Consider the following 20,557-nt stretch of genomic DNA (forward strand, 5'->3'; position numbering starts at 1 on the left):
GTTTTCAGTTCTGTGAATTACTGCGATACCAGTAATTCATATACCAGTTTAGCATAGTTGTGCTCATTAAAGACAGACATGTGTTTTGTCTTTTGTTTTGTTTCCTTTTTTTTTTTTTTTACACAAAATGAAAATTTACTCCATCTACAAATGTGCATGCCTTAAGGCCCTGTCACCCATGGTTGTTTAATTTCTAGTGTTTGTTTTTTCCCTTAACATCTAAGTTTTACTAGGTAAACAGAAACCTAGAAGACACCAGTGAAGCTGTTGAAACCATTACCTCAAAAAATGGACAGGAGCTTAACATAATCCCAAGACAATTCCAACATGCAGAGTACCTTAGAAGCCCAAAAGCCATCAGGGAAACAGCAGACGAGAATAAGAGCAACCCTGATTTTTACCCATTTCCAGAAATGGCAACAGATCTATTTTAACAAATCCCAAAAACTTGAAATTAATGCTCAGAGATTAAACAACAGCCTATGCTAAACTGCATGGCATGAAATTCCCACTAGTTCCTCCTTATCCAACCTGTGCGAGAAATATTTCCTGTCCACTCCAGAAGCAGCCCTGCCAGCTGAATGGTGAGCATGCACACAGAAGAGGCTTGCCAGGTGCCGCCAGCAGCAGGAAGGATGCTTACCTCACCCGCTGCTTTTAGCCATAGTAGCTATTTGAAGTGTAAAACAAACAAACAGCAAGCACACGGTTTAGGAGCCAAATGACCTCCAAAGGAGAGGAAGAGGATGCATGAAGCTAGCTGTTGCTAGCAACACTAAGTTACTATAACTGTTCCCCTCTCATCAGCCTAAAGGCACAGCAGTTTCACTCCATCATTTCAAACTCATTACAGACATCCAGGTAAATTTACAACTGTCACACAGTCCTTGTCTTTTGCCTCTATGCTGCTATTTTCTTAGTTTGTATTTAAACAGAACATCAACACCTTCACTGTAACACAAAACACTCTTTTACATTTTCATATTGCACCTTAACCCAAGGATATAAAACTTATCATTGTTTTTCAACAATGTAACTCCATTCCTGGCAACAGCTGCCTTGAAATGTTAAGCTTTCCTTTGGAACTTCAGAGGGAAACCATGTTCTGCCTTATGACCAGTATCAGCACAGCTTTTCTGTGTCAAGTGCAATACAGGATGCTAAGTGTAAAGATTAAATACAAAAAGAGCAGATTTTTGCATTTAGTTTGTCCTGTAACAGAGCAAGAGAATGGTCTCCTCCCAAAAGCAGACATTTGACTCCGTCTACAATGACACCTTAACTTTACAATATTTAGATGTGTTCTAAAACAGGTTCAACTGGTACAACAAGTAAAACCATTGATGTGAACATTATCTAAAGTCAGATGAATAGGACTTTCTTGTTCTCTATTAGAAGGTAAGCAAAAGCATTAATCATTCCTTGTGTCACTTGTTCCCACTCTCAGTTCAAGAAAAAAATGCAATGGTAAACCAGCTATGGCAAAATACCCTTATGATGATTATGCCTCTAAGATTAGAACTTGGCATTAACTAAGGAAGTCTGTAAAATGTCCTAAAGTAAATACAGAAACTCTAACTAAAATTCTACTTTCAGACACGAGTTTGTCATTTCAGCTAGGCTTTAGCCAACATCTGAATGCCCAGTCAAATGTGTAAAGAAACCAGATCCAGATTCAGACTCTAGGAAATACAATCCAAGGATGTTGTTCAAGCCTCATTTCTAATTAAGGATTTAACACTTGGACAGTACCTTCCAAATGAGGTTTAAGAATTTTGCAAAAGAAGACAGCGTGACTGCAAACTGCTGCTTTGGCTATCCCAGCTCAGGAAGTGCAGATACCACACCCAAAATCTTGTTCAGGCCTTTTTTCTCTCACCGCTTCTCCTTTTTCTCTTCTCTTTTCCAAATTTCAGCATTAAGTTTTAATCCTTTCTCCTAACCAGAATCACAAAACATAGCAAGTCTTTGTCAACCCAAAATTATTCAGCTCTAAACATATAGTTCCAAAGCACATGGAAAAAACTCAAAGGCAAATATAAAATGTTAATGTTTTCATTAGTACTTACGCCTGTCAGTCACATAGTCTTCCACCCTAAGTATGTGCCTGTAAATATGTTTTTACTTGTATCTTGGGGTTATCACATGTCAGCCTACCATGAAAAATCCAGGCTCTTAACACATTAGTTTCAGAATAGTGCTATGCTCAAATGGCTCTTACTACACAAAATTATTTTAAGAAATAAAAATAGCACTTTACTGGAAGAACTTATTTTGGCTTAACTTAATCTACCAACAGTTATATGATGAGCACATGCATCTACATGTATCTGCCTCCACAGATAATATCACCAGTGGCAAAGGAAAAAGAATTAAAAACACTATTTCCGTGAACGAGACAGGAAACCCTACACCTCAGCCTCTTCAGTGCTAGAGAGAGCTGTCTTATGGCTTTGCAAAAAGCATCTTGCATCTTGAAAGTTTAACCATTTTTCAAAGCTTTCTAAGTAGATTTTAAACTCTCCACACATGAAAGACAAGCCATTACACTATATATGAAGAGAGCTAGCAGCATAACACACCTCCTTAAAGAATGATAAATTCTATAAGATGGACTGTTCAGTGTGTGGGAGGGCAGAAGCACACTGACTTTAGCTTAGAAAAATATGCAAACCTTACACTTCTGAATACGAGCAATTTAAAAGCCTGCAAACGATCCTCCAGGCAGCAATCTCAAATAGTTAAGTACTAAAACAAAACTAAAATTAAATTTTAAAAAAGCACAGTCAAAGTCAACTTTTATACAGATTGACTTTTATATTGACTACATGACGTGATACAGGTTGCTGTTTTCAGCTTCTACTTATATTCATACCTGTATAAAAATCAGTAGAATGAACATACTAAGTTCTTTTTACAACAAGTTAACATTTGTATCAGTTAATTCATCGGGTTTTTCCCTTTTAATTTCACTGCCCAAAACCCAGTCACACTGCTCAAAGTGACATATGGCATCACATGAAAAACTGACACAGCTGGGCAAATGCCTGCAGGGGAATCATTCACCTCTACCAACACTGATACCACAGCACCTGCCCCCACGTTACTAGAGCTAGAAACAGTGGTGTAGAGCAGAGCCTGCCACTCTGCGTAGGACTGTCCTCTAGCTGCTGGGGAGTAGGAGTCATGACTCCCCACCGAAATCTCTTCTCCCCAGTGAAGAATGCAGTAGAGACAGGAGAAAGGGCCTCCTTGACCTATTTCTCCAGCAGATTTCATATGTCCCCCTCCTACAGACACATATCTGCACCCACCTCCAAATTACACACACATCCAAGAATCTCTGTAGGTTGGTGAAAAAAGATCTGAAAGAAATGAGGCACTGAAAAGCAGCAACATTTTCCTCCACATTTTTGCATCTGTGAAAATCAGAAGCAAGCTGGAGTGTCTAACCCACCATTTCTTAGTCTCTAGAGAACGAAAGGAAAAGGTAAAAAACATCAAAATGCCAATCCTTAGCTTAGATGCAAAATCATAGTTGCCTTAATTGCTTTGTTGTTCATAATTCTCCAACACCTACTCTTTGCTAGTGACAGTCCAGACACACAAAAGACATTGTTCATACCCTGAGCAGCTTTCCAATTAAATGAAAGAAATTTTAATATAAAGAAAATACTCACTTAGATACAATTGCAGGGTTTTAAGTTATACAAAAGTCTGTAATTTAAGAAGGACTTGCAGGTACGTTTGCTGCTTGTACATGACAAAGCTTCAGCCAAACTCTGGTTTATATTCCTTGGTTTTATCAAGAAGGATGAAGACGATGCACAACCTCAGGCACTACCTGCTTTTGCCCTCAGAACTTGTACATAATCCTTTAAAGGACTATAAAACGTTCTGCTCCTAATCAATCTATAATCCTGTCAAGAAAACAGGCTAGATTAAAGGTTGTCTTTTGTCTTTTAAGATTTTTAGATAGCACTGTTTGAAAATTTCAACAGAAAACATTATGAGGAAGTAGCACTAACCTAAATAACAATATAAGAGTTAATGAGTTGGGGCAGGGGGTATTAGGGTTGATGAGGAGTGTGAAAACAGTCTTTATTTTTTACATACAAAAGCAGCATCCAAGACTATAATCAGATCGCCCGTGTTCTGAAATGGCATTGTACAAACCAAAAAGGCATCCGTAACTTTCTATTGGTGTAAAACAAATTCTAACATGGGAACACAATATTTGAGACTAAAAATCTACAAATAAATATGAGACTCGTAAGAAAGCTTATCTAGTTCATAGCAATACATAGCTCCTCATAACCACCTGAAGCATGCTTTAAAAAGTTAGAGAAAGCTAACTTTCTGCAGGCCAGCACTTACTTAGTATCCTTCCAGTTAAAGCCAACAGCGAAAAAGGTTGGCAGTATATAAAGGTTATATTAAAAGTTTTGATTACTCTTAAAAAAAAATACTGCGGACTCCTTCACATATTACACTGATAGAATTATCTTCTTAATCAGCTTCAAGTGGTACTCTGCAAAAAAAGTACAGCAGAGGAAAAGAGTTTTCTGATCAGCACGTTACACCCACAGGCTCAGAGTCTGTGGTTAATAAACAACTCTCTACAGTGAAGAGGGGGGGGGGAAAGAAAAAAGAAGAAAAATAAAAGAAGAAAAATAGTGCTTGCTCTGTCCACAATCCTGAAAGCAGTTTTGGAAGACTCTTAAAGACAAGCCTACCAAAGCCAGACAGGTGGCCCAGGGACAAAACCACCAACTATATTAAACTTTTTTCAGAATTGGGACCTTCCTGGAACTGCATCTCTTATCAGTACCTTAGAGATCACAATCAAACCTAATACGAGAAATTCTGCATTTCTGGCCTTATTCCTGGACTTAGTTCAAATAGCTCTTAGCTGCACCAATATGCAATTAAACCAGTTTTGATGGCTTTCCCTTGAAAATTTACTGAAAAGAAAGCTAAAGAAGAACAATATAGAGCTCATACATCCCTAACACCATCTTTCTGGTGCAAGAAATTACAGGAGTAATTAATGCAATTCACCACAAGCTATTAAAACACCTTCTCTAAAAATCACGTATCTAGTCCTAGTGTTGCAGATGGCTTCCTAGCATTTAAAGATGAAACGGAGGCAAAGCAATAAAATTTCAAACCTTGTTCAGTCAATTATTCATTTCTTGAACAGAATATGAACTGTTACTTCACAAGGGTTTTTAAGTAAAATGTGAGCAACTACAGCGAGGACTAAAGCAGTCCTAGACCTAGATACTTAGTGGTTTAATTTCCTGGATCTACCTGCACACTCTGAGAGGGTTTTTGTTGCTTTTCATAAGTGCTATGATCAAAGAAAATGAAGGTTTAACAAACAGCACTCTCTCAACCACACAAACTGAAACCAATCTGAGTCATCTTCTTCTTGGAAAATCATGGGCAGAAACAGTGAAGTTGTTGCACCTCACCTTCCTACTGCTAGCTGCTGTATTTGCACCGCCTTGTGTGTTTGACCTCTGCGATTCAGTTTTAATAAAATAAACATATGAAGTACAGCCCATAGAATGAGCTAAATTACCAACTTCATCTTTGCATATTTAACCAAAATCCAAAATTCAGACATATCTGCATGCATGCACATACTGTGTATGTTTGCATATACATATGTAAATACACACTCTTCGTGAAGATTACATTGGCGCTATTGGTTTTGGACATGTCGTATAGCAAAGTTCAGAAACATCAGCTTTCCAGAAATTCAGTTTATTCTTCATGATGGAAGGACTTGGATAAAAAAAAAACAAAAGAAGGGAAAAAAAAAACCCAAAAACTTCCAAGTCAGCCACTTTCTAGGCCCAACCATGTACTACATCACCAGGTACAGAACAACTTTCAAGAGACAAGAGAGTGCCAGAAGAGCAAAGTTCCTGTAGATGCAGCTGTCATTCAATCTCGAACCAACTGCCCCAGGTACAACTACACACTCAGGACGACTGCAATAGTGCATTACTCCCAATGCCTAAAAAGCATGATTCAGCCCAAAGCACAAAAAACTTGAAACTTTTGACCCCAAAAGCTAAAATAACACAATGGATTTGGTAATATTAACATCTCTTATCGAGCTGTCCTTCAGATCTGTAAGTGAGAATTTACTACACAAGGCTAGTTGATGATGTTAAACCAGGCAAACATTTTAGCTATTTCTTTTGTTTGCTTGTTCATTCTTCACAGGAAATTACAAAAATCTGCAGCTGCCTGGGAGGCAGCTTAAAACCTCTTGCTATAAGGTGCTATTGACACTGCAAACCAAATCCACAATTAACAAGTACTGGGCTGTTAGAATAGCTTAGTGCTCATCTCCCTGTCGCTGAGCTAACTGTGGTGAGCAGAAGTTAATTCATCCCAAAGTTTTGCAAGAATCAGGTTATGAGTTTTCCCAAGGAAGAGCTATCACACAAGCCAATGATTGTGGTTCAACACATCACGTTCATTGATGCCTACCACCTTCACCATGCTGCAAAGGACTGGAAGTCTGGCTTTGGTACCAAAGGGGGTTTTTTTTCCCCTCTTTGGAATATATGCCTCAACTGCCTAATCAAATGCAGCTGAAATGCAACTTCCAAGGTAAAGTCTTAGGTGCAGTTTATTATCAAAAGCATCATTTATTCTGAAAATACAGTAAACAATATAGTCTAAATAGTTGAGGGAATCATATCTTGCTTTGTGCTAACAGCAAGTCTTAAATGCTTCTATAAAAAGAAGATTTGGGTTTTTTAAACATAGCCAAAGTGAAAAATAAGCAAAGCTTGTCAGCAACAGCAAAAAAGTTAAAATTCATACCACTAGTTCAATCGAGTGTTTGATTATAAGAATATTTATGGGTTAGAAGATCACTATTCCAGCAACACTATTGTGCACACCAGTAGTTCAAAAGAGAGAGTGTGAGCACAGCTCAAATGACAACTTACTCAGTTGTCAACACAGTAGTTAGATATAAATATTCAAGTATGCAAGGTATTCTTAAACAACAAGACAAACAGATATTCAATGGAAAACCAGAATCTTGAGCCAACTATATCTAAAGACACGCTAGCACAACTCAGCCTGTAACCAACTCAGGAGCCACCTACCATACATTAAGTGATAAATTCATATTAACCTACATGAAACCTCATAGGGGTTTACAGTGAATAGAAAACAACATTGTAAAAAATCGGTGGAACTACTTAAGAACAAATATCATATTGCACATAAACATTGCTGCATTCCACATGTGTATAATCCTTTATAGCTGGAAGAGTTCTAGGACACTGTCAGATTCAAAGAATTAACATTCCTTGAGAGCTATGCTAGAATTAAAAGGTTATCTAAAAATACTTTTCCAAAAGAGTATTAATTTTAACAGCAATTTTTTTTATCATGTCACACTCTGACATGCATACAGCAACCTAGTAAAAATATTGTCTTTTGAGCAGCTACTCATGCAGTAGGGCTACCTCAGTTTTTATTTGTTAGAACAGTTACACTGGCACAGAGAAATCAAAATGCAGGAGAATATGTACTACAGCAAGGCTTGTAAAGGAAAAGCTTAAAGATACTTGGGTCACATTAAAGTCTTCCTCTCTCCTAACTCGGCTTCTCCTGCTGCTCACTCATGCAGGGAGATCATAATTTTGTGGTTGCGATATTTCCACGGCAACACTGGTGACAGTGATGTCACAAATTCATATGACATAGCTTCAGGATCAAGTACAAGGAGCAGATGGGATGCGAGGGAGAAAGCCCCTATTTAAATACAAATCTCTTTCACAAGGAAGAAAGAGGCATGAGCAAAGAAACAGGTGAATGGATCACGTTTTCAAGTATGATATATTCAAAAGATTATCCTAGCATGAAAATCTATTTAAAGGCAAGACCTACAATACAGGCTAACTGTCAAATTTGTTAGGCCTTATAATAAACCAACCTTGGAAGCCCCCTGTTTAGCATGACAAGCCTTGTGCTCCATTTCTAAAGTGGTAGTGAAGACAATACACTCTCGTCCCCTGTGAATTTCCTTTAAATAACTTTAACATTCAGATATATTAATTTGATACATCACTGTGCTCATAATACCACATATAAATATGATGTCAAGCCCTCACTGGAGTGAGTTTGTTATGTGAATTAGATACAATATGAAAGAAATTAAAACGAATCCCAGATGGGCCACCAAGTACAGCAGGATGGTAACTGGAATATTGAACCAGCACAGTTTGATTGGTAAAAGGGGACTGTACTTTCATACAGTTGGGGACTCATGCAAGAATCAAAACAACATCCAGACCAGCTGAAACACCCCTAAACCCCTTGAAGATCACACACCACAGACTCCAAAACTACTGGTATCAGATTCTGACTATGGCCACCCCATGGACAAACAGTAACTAAGCCCATGCAATGCAGAAAGGGATGACAGCAGAAAGTGGAATAGGAGAGAGAGCACTCACAATACAGTCCTCATGCTAGCTCAGGTCACAGTTCAAAGAGAGGCAAAGGTTTCTTAAAGATGCTACTATCCACAGAGGACAATTGGTGAACAGCACAAAATGCCTACCGAGGGAATCATGGGATGTGACTGCGACAAGATTTCAGGCATAGGTGGTCATTGACAGAGCCGCAGGTAATGAGAAAGGGGTTCTTCTGACAGCAGAGGTAGAAAGATGCAAAACAAAAATCAGAAGTCAAAAAGGAGATAAAAGGAATTAAAAGGATATAGATCCATGTTCTGATCACATAAGAAAAAAACCCACATTTTTCAAGATGAAGACCTGAGAGGATTATCAACAGTCTAGCTCTCAGGAGGGAAAGAAAGAAAGGGAAGCTGAATACAACCCGCAGGTTGAAGCTGGGTCTAAGCCAAGATAAGAACGGGCCCCCAGAAAGGGCTGTCTGGTGGAGGCAAAGCCCAAATGCACAGTGCAAGGAGGAACAAAACAGAAGTCAAGCAGCTAACCAGGATTCACAGACACCATCTATCAAATGACCAAGGTAAAAACTGCAAAAGGGAGAGAACAGAATGCAAAGCGTGCCATGATATGGACCACAACAATGACCACAGAGTTAGGGAAGCCCATCTGACTCGCCAAACCACAACTGCACCAACAGCATATCTAAAAAGCTGGCAATAAACTGAAGGATGCTGGCTGCAGTCACAAAAAAAGTTACAATAGCCGAGGACTGCACCAGGACCAAGATGTCATTCCATAACTAAATGAACAGTCTCAAGACGAGCGTAAAAAAGAAAAGAGGAAAAATAGCAGAGAAACTTGAGATATCAATAATAGATAATATATAACACAACAGGTTCAGAAAAGCCTGTTGGAATTGTCAGGAAATGATCTAAAGAACTATAGTTGCTTAGCTTCAACAAAAACGTTTTTAGTAAACATAGTAGGGATGTACGCACAGCAACACTAACAGAAATGTTGGCTGAAATTAAAAAAAAAAAAGTAATTTGGGGCTATAAAATTCTACAAGCTTCTAACTTGTTAGGGTAGCAAACTCCAGAAACAACATCCATTAGAACAGTAGGATAAGAAGTATTTTCAAGACTTCTTTCCCCGTGATTCTATAAGGCCAACAAACTTAGATGAAAACATGAACTGAGTTCCTCCAACAGACTTTCTAGAGGTCACTTTAATTTCAGCACTGGAAATCCCATCTTCTTTTTATCCAAGAGTAAAAAAAAGCCGCTCTCCGATAACTCTTGCGCTACAGCTGCTCTTTTACCATGTGTTTATATAGACATGAAACTGACAGCTAACATAAACTCAAGGCAGCCTCTCTGCTGTTTGTATCATGTATCAAACCAAAGCAGCTGCCAAACATCAGCTAGAAAGCAACTCTTTCTGCTGTTCAGAAAAGAACTTAATTTCTCCCTACCACACTGACCAAAATTACCATTCCACTGAAAGACAGCCAGCAATTGTTCTGCTAAAACAAAATCATACATAAATATCAACATTTTAAGACTTTAGAACTGTAGAAGATACATTTCAGAAAGACTTGCAAAGCTTGGACTTCACAGAAGACAAATATTTTTGCAATAACCAAAATGAAAACAGAACAATAAAACACCACCACAACTATGAATTAGCACAGTAATAGATTTTAAAAGGCAATAAAATAACCATAGTCATTTTCTAATACCATCACAACCTAACAGCAATTCAAAACATGGGACAACACTAGATCAGGATGCAAACTATTTTTTTCCACCTCTCATTTCTGTAACTAAATATCAATAGGCAGGGTATATTACCTTCATTTTCAGATGCTTGGCATTTTACCTTCAGTACCAAATCGAAGGTACGCTCTGGATTTTCCCTAGAAAAAGTAAACACAATTAATTAATCATATACAAGTTTCAAGCAGTGTTTCTACCATGTTACATCTTTCCCATTCTATTTGTACAGAATAAAATTTAAATAAATTAAAATTTCATTAAAATAAAATTAGAAATCAGATTAGTTCTAACAAAGAACCAAAAAGTCACGCTTTCCTGTACAGCTTTAGAAAAAGAATAAGATAAACAAGTGTGATCTATTTCAGTGATACTGCTACTGCTTTATACATCAAATGGCTTTTATGTCACTTTATCACACTACACCTAACAGCTGAGAAAAAAAAAAGTGCTACTAAAGTCCTTATCACTCAGTCTGAAACACATTAATGGAGTCATGGGCAGCCTTTTCCAAATCTACATTTTATCTCTACTTAATAAGAACAGCCCATCATCACACATTTTAATTCCATGAATTTAGGCACTACCTCTTAAACACACATCATTACCACCATAATGCTGAGAACCACTTCGCTTCCTCTTTCACAAGAGCTTGGTGGTCGACTTTGACTTTAAAGGCTGAATCTTAGGCATGATTCAATCAGAAACCATCAGTGCAATAACTAGGGATAGATGCAATTCCAACCTAGCCAAGAAGACAGGAAGATGGAGCCTCCATATCTGCAGCAGCCATTGCGGTCAGCTCTGAGACAGCCAATGCTTCCTTCACCTCCACACTAAATACAACCCTGGTGTATGAATTGCATATGCTAACAGCAATTAGCACTGAACCTGATCCCAAACTAAATATTTATTAAACCAGTTCTAAATGCCATTACTATACCACCTACCTCTCTCTGCCTACCAAGCACACTATTTATATTAAAAACAAGTGGTACAACCGCATCCGTATCAATTATCTATTTAACCACATAAAAGGCTCACACTTGAACTCCCTTCTTGAGTAACACTCCTACTGAAATCAGCTGCAGGTTTAGGCAAATAAAAAAATCCAAGACTAGTTTCCAGTTTTCTACAACGTTTCAAATAAAGCATGCAACAAACTAACACATTTTGAAGAAAGTTTTGAATGAAATCCAAAGGCTGAGCTGAGTAAAATTTCAGCTGTCACAAATTAATCGATTCGGTACATGCTTTCACTGACCTCAGCCCCATCATCAACTGAGATATGCAACTATAGTCTAATTCAGGTCATGAAGACATCACATGCCCATATCGCAACCTTTCCTTGCATCGTATTTTAAACATTTAATTGGGAAAACCCTGCATCTACTGATCCTGTGTGTGGGAAATCAAATTCTGCTCTGAGTTACAACAGCCTAAATCCTGGATACTGGAAATTTACTCTGGTACTGAAGGCCATCCATTGTTCTGCTGGCCGGTGGGTAGGTTCAGAATGAAACTGACAAGGCTTGGCTTCGCTGAGCCACCTAGAAAAGCCAACCACAAACCCCTTCCTTTAAACGAAATGACATCTCTCCGTGACGTTGCTGTGGCTCTCGCACCAGTTTTATACTCTCAGGCCATCCTCTCTTTAGTGTTTGATAGGAATGGTTGGACTCGATGATCCGGTGGGTCTCTTCCAACCTGGTTATTCTATGATTCTATGATTCTCCTCACACTTCTGCCCAAAACTCAGACCACGCAGCGCTGGGTTTGTTAATGCGCATCAGTTAAAGCGTCGCAAATACTGAATGAGGGGTTTCCAACTCAACTCCAGCGGCATCACCCTCGCAAAGAAAGCTCTGGAGTAGCTGCCTTACGTCTCCCGCTCCACCACTCCAAATATGCTTTTGCAGAAAAACGCTTCTAAGTTTACTTTTCACATCCCACCACCCTTAGAAGTGTCGAAAACGTGTCAAACTAAACTGAGAACTGTCAGACCGTCTCTCGTTTCCCTCGCAGCCACCCGGCAGCAGCCTGTTTATTGGCCTCGTACCGGCAGGGAGACTCCGCCAGTTCCCGCAGCCGCGGCGGGGCCGGCGGGGCCCGGGGCGACGCTCCCGGCGGGCGGGCGGAGCTCCCCGGCCCTTGCGGCAACACGGCGGCCCCGGGGAGCCGGGCAACCACCGGGAAGCGAGCGCCCCCGGCCTCGGCCTCCCCTGCGGCCTCGGGACACCCCCTCACCCGCACCCACGGCTCCCACCCGCCGGGCTCGGGGCGGGAGCGCCACTGCCCCCTGCGACCCCGTCCTGCCACACCGCCCGTGCGCCCCCTCCCCTCCGCACTCTGCCCCCCAGCTTTCTGCACCACCCCCTCCAGCTCTGTGCCCCCCAGCTCTCTGTGCCCCCAGCTCTCTGTGCCCCCCAGCTCTCTGCACCACCCCCTCCAGCTCTGTGCCCCCAGCTCTCTGTGCCCCCAGCTCTCTGCACCACCCCCTCCAGCTCTGTGGCCCCAGCTCTCTGTGCCCCCCAGCTCTCTGCACCACCCCCTCCAGCTCTGTGCCCTCAGCTCTACACCACCCCAGCTCTGTGCGCCCCCAGCTCTCTGCACCACCACCCCAGCTCTGTGCTCCCAGCTCTGTACCCCCAGCACTCTGCACCCCCATCGCTCTGCGCCCCCACCTCTCCGCACCGCCCCCTCCCCCTCTCCCTCTCCCCCCACTCTGCGCCCCCCCCTCCCTCCCCCGGTCCCGGCCCCGGCCCCGCCGCCCGCCCCGCTGTCACTCAGCGGCCGCGGCGCGCCCGGCCCCTCGCACGCTCCCGCCGGGTGGGCTCCCGCTCCCCCTCCCCTCCTCGCTTCCTCCCCTCCCTCCCCCCACCCCCACCCCCGCCCGCGGGCCGGAGCGGCCGCGAGGCCCGCCCGCCGCCCCCCACTCACTTGAACCTGCTGTCCATGGTCGCATCGCGGGCCCCGGCGGCCCCGGGGAGCGGCGCCCGGCGGGGCGGGGGCGCGGCGGCCGCCGCTGCCCTGGGCGGCCCGGTCAGCGCCGCGGCGGCGGCCCGGGGCTGCTCCGCTCCCCCGGCTCGGGCCGCGTCTGCGGCGGAGCGGCGGCACCGCCTCCTCCCCCCGGCTCTCAGTTCCTGTTGCGGCCGCTCCGGCACCTTCTGGGAACCAGGAAGCTCGTGGGCTGCCCGGGGAGCCGCGGGGCCGCCGGGGCGGGGGAGCAGTGCGGCGGCAGGTGCGGCCGGGCAGGGCCCTGCCGGGGCCTCGGGGCAGCGCCCGCACCGGCCGCTCCGCCTCACCGGCCCCCGCGGCCCTCCGCGTTCGCCCCGCACGGCGGGGGCTGTCGCACAGCGGTGTTCGTAGAATCACAGAATGGGTTGGATGGAAGGGAACGTGAAGGTCATTTCTGAAGGGCGAGTAGTGATAGGGCGATGGGGAACGGCTTTAAATGGGAGGGAGGAAGACTTAGAGGAGACGTTAGGAAGAATTTCTTCACGATGAAGAAACCTGCGCACCGGCACAGGTTGCCCAGGGAAGCCGCGGATGCCCCGTCCGTGGAGGTGTTGGAGGCCGCGTTGGATGGGCCTTGGGCAGCCTGGTCTGGTGGAAAGTGCGCATGGCACTGGGGTTGGAACTGGCTGGGCTTTAAGGTCACTTCCAATCCAAACCATTGGGTGATTCTGTGATCTAGTCTAACCCTCCTTGCAGTGAGTTCATACATATTCAACACAGTCAGGTTGCTCAGAGCCCAATCTAACCTGACCTTGAATGTTTCTAGGATGGGGCATCTACCATCTCTCAGCTGGTTGTAGAGAGTGGCAAGATCTCTCAGCCTCTCCCTCTCGAGACTGAATAACCCCAGTTCCCTCAGCTCCTCATAAGACTTGTGCTTCAGACCTTTCGCGAGGTTCATTGGCCGCCTTTGGACACATGCCAGCACCTCCATGTCTTTCTGCTAGGGAGGGGCCCTAAAAGTAATCTGTTTCGCTTTGGTTTTTGTCAAGTGCTGAACAAACAATTTCCAAAGTGTCTGAGAGGTAGAGCACAGGGGGAAGACGCTGGAGCAAATGCTCCCTCCCATGAACACACATGTCAAAAGCCCTTTCCCCTCGAGTGCTCCCAGTGAACTTGGAAAGGAGGGAGAACTAACACCATCCTTGACAGGCTTCCAAGTCTCATTCATCTGAGAAGCACTGAGCAGCCAAATTTCCACCTACACCGAGTTTCCCTCACCAGTGTAGTATCACTACGATGAAACAAAAAAACCCCATAAAGTAGATCGTGTGGTACTGGGCCAAAGAAAAAGCATCTGCCATTTGACTCTTCCTCCAGAAATCAATCATAGTATCAACAGCTAAAAAAGAGGAAAAACCTCAAGCCAATTGTATATTGAACACATAAACCACCGTTAGTGCATTACTGAGGCTGAAAAATCAAATATTCAAAAGTCAGGAAATTACAAATACTAACATTTCCAAAGCAATATTGTTTTGGCTTCATTACACATCCTACACACCTCACAGGATATAGATTAAATAATAATAAAACGTGTAGATGTGCAGCAAACTGACTGTTGCGGCAGAAACCTTAGCTTTGGGATTTTCTTGGGTTTCAAGGACTTGCTTTCCCAGTCTTCATTTTGCAGTAATTCTTGGCTGTGTTTTGACAGCCAGTGTTTGCAACTCCACTGAAGTAAGTGAAATTGGGGCTTTGTATCCTTAACACATAAGCACACACTTCATGTAGCCTGGGTACACGTCATCGAATGTGTAATTTTGTAAACTGTGAGACACAGCTTTAACTCACCTGCTGTTAAATTTAACTTCTCTGGTAGGATCAGTCTGGATTAAAGATCCAGGATAGAGGGGAAGCGATGCCCCTCCCTGCTCCGCTCACTGCCGTGAGAACAGCAAGGCAGGGACCCTCCTGCAGCCACCCAAAGTTGCTCAGCTACAGTACCTGGGGCAGGCTGACTGCATCCTGCACGCAGGGATGTTGTGGAATGGAAAGACTTCAGCAGCAGCAGCAAGTAAAGCTGGGTACATGAGGAAGCACATGTTGGGAGGGAGATGATCGGTATCTTGTCTGTGCATCTGTTTCTCTACCCACATTCCACCGTCCATTTCTCCCTCCATACATACTGTAAAGCACTGAGAATTTGAAACTCATTGCTGAATAAAAAGTCCAATAATTTAGCAAGACTGAATTTGGATTGGATGATTATGCAAATACTGAAATGTTTTATTTGCAGAAAATACTATTTGAAGTGTACCAGAAAGTGAAAAAAAAATGCTGTGTTTCAGATTTTAGTAAATCTGTATTTTGGATTATACTACATATTTTATAAGCCTCCTGTGAGTTTGTTTCTCTCTTAAGTTGCTGATGCTTGCCACTTTTACAGGCAGAAGAGCAGTCTGGCAGCCCATCAGGCTGATCTACTGTGTGATTCCAGCCAGTCTCTTGGACTGGTGTCTGTCTTGGCAGATATGACCATCAGGTCCCTTGGAATTTATTTTATCGTAACTGGAAAAAAAATACATAGGGTTTCTTTCCCAAAGTAAGTATGTGCCTTGTCACTAGGGTAAATTAACTGGATGCAGTGACTAAACCTCTCCTGCCAGGAACAGCAGGCAGAATAGAGAAAGTTCACATTTAAAAGAGAAGGCATACAAGAGAAAAGCCGGTTGAGATGAGGCTCACATCTAGTTGAGCTATTATTTTAGACTCTGTGAAAACTTAAGGAGATACCTTTGTGCAGGTTACACTTAGTTCATGTTTTCAAGACTGTTTTGCAACCACAGCAGCTTTTAATGAAAGACAATGTTTTAGGAAAGGTGCTGGTGTTCAAAACCATCTCTTGCTGCTGCCTTTATTTTCAGCCCTTCCGTGGGAATGGTTGAGGCAGAAGGAGAAACCAGAAGAAAAACCTAGTAAATATGCAGAGAATGGATTACTTCAGTATATTCTGAAGCTGGGAAATCTAATTTACTTTCCTTTATTCTTTCTTTTTCCTTTGCAAGTTAGAACCAGGAAGCAAATTATATTTGAGCTTTTCAGAGTCAACTGTTACGCCAGGTAATCCAGAGGACACAAAGCCTTTTTCTTTATGCTTTACATAACATCAAAATTGCTGAATTCTGCCTAAATTTTCTCTAGAAGATTAGCATAGGGACTGACACAAGAGGATTGCAGGAGGTGGGGGAGGTGAACATTTATTTTATAGATAGAAGCATCTGAAAAAAACAAGTAATTTAAAGATGAAAATTCCTTCTCAATCTTAATTCTAGTTTGCCAGTGCTGAGTACCCATTAATTGTCTTTCCAGCACTTTAATAATGTAAAGGATTCTCAAAGCTGATACATATATTTACAGACAGCTCTTCGGTGCTGTCAGTAAAAGAGGTCTCTGTGTAGGTTGAATGGGACGTACAAGTTTCAGTTTTCTCTCAGACTGATTAATGCTTTGCAGTAAGAGGTTGGATGAAAAATACCCAAAAGTCTACTTCATCTGAGTCAGATAAGGAGAGGGTGGAAGTGTCATCAGTAGCTCTGTCTCAGGGGTCAGCATAACAAAACATGTAGTGTACTTTTTAGTTTAAAGCCAAACTAAATATAGAAGCCACAGGAGATGTAGTTGCAAAACACCAAAGAAAATCCAAAAAACAAGAATCCACATCCTTTCTACTGTGGAGCAATCTGCCATTCTCTGCCAAACCTAAACCACGTGGATTTAGGTCTGTAAAAGTTCTGCAGAGCAGGGTTAGGATCTCAAAAAGGAATATGAGAAACAGACAAGAAATGGATACACATCATGTCACTTGGAAATGGTGTAGTAAGGGTGAGAAATTCGTGAAAATCAAATTACTTTTCCAAAGCTGAAACCAGTACGTGCACACATTTAGTGATTTCGTTTGGCAGAAAGAAGGTAAGAGGGACAGAGAGGAAAAGCACAAAGCCTCTGATGACAAGAAGTGTTCTGTTAAGCATTTAGCATGGGGGAATTTGAATCCTCCCAATGCAAACTCCAAGCATGCATGCTTTGTGTGAGGAGATTCACAGGGAATGCAAGAAACAGAATTTACCCTACAGACAAACTCAACCCTGTGAAATAACACGGAGTTTGGGAACCACTGGCTAAATCAGGCTCTGTACACATCCGCCTCAGTAAAACCCAGCAAAGATTTCTTTGCTACCCAGTTCTGAGGTAGAAGAGAGCTCTCATCACCTCCGTAAGCTGGAGGGCATATATTGTGAATTAAGGGATCTTAAGTATCACAGAAGTGCTCCTTGGCCAGGTACACTTCATTTAATAGTAAAACGTACTACTAGTAAAAGCAGTCTTCCTCTTAAATGGTGCTGAAATCCATAAAGGTATTTCTCTCAGAAAATTGTTAACAGACCTTGCTGAAAAAGATGCTCTCCCCAGGGAACACCAACGGGTTTATCAGAAATGGCAAAATCAAAAAAGATGCAATTTCCCATTGTAAGGATATAGCAAAATATTTCTTGTAGTATGTTCATATGATCAGCTATTTATACCTTGTACTAAAAATTACTTCTTCATTTGCCACTGAATCTGTTTGTACTGGGGTCATTTTTAGTCCTCATTCTTTCCAAGAAGTTACAGTAGGTTTATTTTACCTCAGTGGCTATCAGTACATCTCCCAACAACATAATCACCTTGCCACACCTCGCAGACTTGGAAAGAATCTCTTAAAATGTAGTATTGACCTCACTGAGAGTTTGCTATTCATTTTAATGGGATTGGAGTTTTTTTTTTATCAGTGTGTTTGAATCTTACACATACTCATCCCAAATGGTAAATGTGTGACATTGTAATCTCTCTATGCAAAGTTCTCCAAACCCCCAAACCAGCAAACATCAATTTCCCCATTAAACCTTTTAGCCATAATACCACCATGAGATGATATTTAGGTTATTCCATAATTCAACTGCTTTAAAGATTATCATTGATTTAAAATAGGTCTCTTTCAAGAAGCCTATGGCATTTATTAACTATATATATATGTAATGAATAAGTCTACAAATATTCTACATATTGATTTCCTTGTGCATTATCCATCCAAATATCTCTTTTCATGTCCCAATTTTATTGAATGTTAATATTATAATCAAGGTTAAAAGCTTAACTTTTCCTGCTTAACAACTGGTGCTGGTTTAAGGAAAAGACAAGCAAAGGTGACACCTTGAAAAGACACAGACATGTCTGGGAAGGACTTTTGTGTGAAGATTAAGCTCTGCTGTCATTAAAGTTTGGGGATGCAGCATTCCAGTAGCTGTCATTGTCCCTTCAGCTGTGCCGTGTGCAAGGGCTGATCCACCCAAACACGCATGCACAGGTAAACACACTCATTAATTAATCAGTGAACTCCCAAGGAGAGATCATTACTTGGATAGGAATGAGGATTCCCAGGCTTTCTAATCAATGTGTCCTACCAACAAGACTGAGAAAACAGGTCTCTGTTAATCAGGTCAGCTTTAATTGCAAGTTTAACAAAGGAGCTGGGGGAACTTTCATGAATATAAGCTCAGACTAGAGGGTTTTAGGAGCTAAGACACTCAAAAGTTCAAATGTTTATGATATGGCTGTATTAGCTTGGGATTTAGTTTACTGGCAGTACTTGCAAATCTTCACAGTCTGATCCATGATGCCTTCTGTTTGTTAGAATTGCACCGTAATCTACAGAAGATGTGAAATATGTATTCAGTAAATAGTTACAAGCCTTTGTAAGCTTTAACTAGAGGTTTGCTTTACCTATGCAGTCCTAATGTCTTATTGATGGTTTGGATGGAAATTAGTTTAGAAAATACAGATAAATAATATTTCATTCATACTAACCTTAGTGGACAATTTGGAAAATTATTTGGGTGGATTTCTGATTTATTCAGACATGACAGCTGGCAGAATATAATGGTAGAATAAATCACCTTTCAGCTCTGCTGCCCAAATCCAGCCTTCAGCCTGCAAATATCAAGTGCTTTCTGGTGTATGTTGATTATTCATAGGAGTGTTTGAAAACAAGTGGTGGGCTTTGCCCAGTTTCAGTTTAGATGTGAGTCAGACACCTTGGAACCAGCCTCCCTTTTAGGAAGTTCAAAGAAATGGAAGACTGAAGAAAGCAACTCCTCTCTGCCTTTCATAAAAAAAAAAAAATCCCTCCAAGAAAAGTTTGAGCAACATTGATGGCAACACTAAGGGAATATACCCAATTTTTTCCCACAGTTTGTGGAGATTTCTTCAGCCCAGCAGATAGTTTCTTAAGGATGAATTTTTTAGTGAAGCAGCGAGGTCAGGCAGCATCTTTCAATATGCATGTATTCTGCAGAAGGAAATCACTCATGCAAGTCATTTGCAAGTAAAAGTTTCTTACCAGATTGCTGAATAAATTCAGTTCGTCTGTTTAGGCAAGGATATACTCCTCACACTTCTCAAATGTCTATTTTAAGTGCTGCAGGTTGTAGGCTACCTGATGAATCTGGTACTGCTTAAAACTACCATGGAGCAAGATATTTTTGGCCATATTTGAAAGTTATTTTTTAAAAAGTTGTATTGAGAGCAGTAAGAAACTTACTTTTGTTGTCAGCCATAAAAATTTCATACTGTTGTAATCTTCTGAATGTGGACTTCTTGCAGTGAGGCCAAACGTACATAAATTTAGGAACTGAACTCTATGAGGATGTTTTAAAAGTCTATAAGCCGTTTTGGAAACTGTCTGCCATGTCTACCAAAAAAATTCTGAACAGTAATCAAGCAATACTAAATATTAAAAGAACAGTTTCCAGCTGTTTATTTGCCGTGGATTAAGGCCCTCTGTATGCACTGGCATCATTATGAAAGAGTATGTACTGGCAGATGTTTTTGTATAGAAATCAGTTATTATAAAAGCCCTGTTTCTCAGCCTTTCAAAGAGTATTTAATTTACAAATAGAGATAATGTATTTTTGTATTTACTTGCACAAAAACATTAAAAGGCACCATAGGGTTTCCCCTCTCCAAATATCCCTAATCCACATTCTAATATTGTGGCTGATGTAACAGAGAGCCCACAGTGCTAGCCTCTTCTGTCACAGATTTGTCTTCATGTTTTGTTGTGGGTGCTTTCCTCATAATAAATTCTATTAGATGATTCAGTAATGCTACCCTTCTTCTTAAGAAAAAGGTAAATTTCCTCTAATATTAATTGATTAGTATTTCTTCTATAAAGTAAAAATTCTATGTCTGTGCAATGTAGGAATCCTAATATAGGTACATAGCAAGCTGTTTGATGAAGACTTCCAACACTTCTGTTACTATAAT

At 41.6% G+C, this 20,557-nt stretch overlaps 2 protein-coding genes across 4 annotated transcripts in view; one reads left to right on the top strand and one right to left on the bottom strand.

Moving 5' to 3' along the window:
* Positions 1–13,241, bottom strand: part of DENND1B (DENN domain containing 1B) — a 165,178-nt gene extending 151,937 nt beyond the window's left edge. For 2 of the 3 annotated variants that reach the window (XM_069862529.1, XM_069862528.1), the window contains exons 1-2: positions 13,175–13,241; positions 10,313–10,377 (exon numbers count right to left, since the gene is read on the bottom strand). In XM_069862529.1, coding sequence (XP_069718630.1) covers positions 10,313–10,377; positions 13,175–13,191 — 82 coding nt within the window. In that variant the 5' untranslated portion in view covers positions 13,192–13,241. Of the gene's footprint in view, positions 1–10,312; positions 10,378–10,979; positions 11,145–13,174 lie in introns of those variants that run through there. The other variant, XM_069862530.1, reaches the window with a different exon arrangement.
* LOC138723300 (collagen alpha-1(I) chain-like) lies at positions 13,190–13,603 on the top strand. Its single transcript, XM_069862247.1, has one exon. It carries the CDS (start codon positions 13,190–13,192, stop codon positions 13,601–13,603), a length of 414 nt encoding a protein of 137 aa, XP_069718348.1.
* Positions 13,604–20,557: the final 6,954 nt, after the last annotated feature.

The sequence above is a fragment of the Phaenicophaeus curvirostris genome, chromosome 8, assembly GCF_032191515.1.
Source record: "Phaenicophaeus curvirostris isolate KB17595 chromosome 8, BPBGC_Pcur_1.0, whole genome shotgun sequence".
NCBI lineage: Eukaryota > Metazoa > Chordata > Aves > Cuculiformes > Cuculidae > Phaenicophaeus > Phaenicophaeus curvirostris.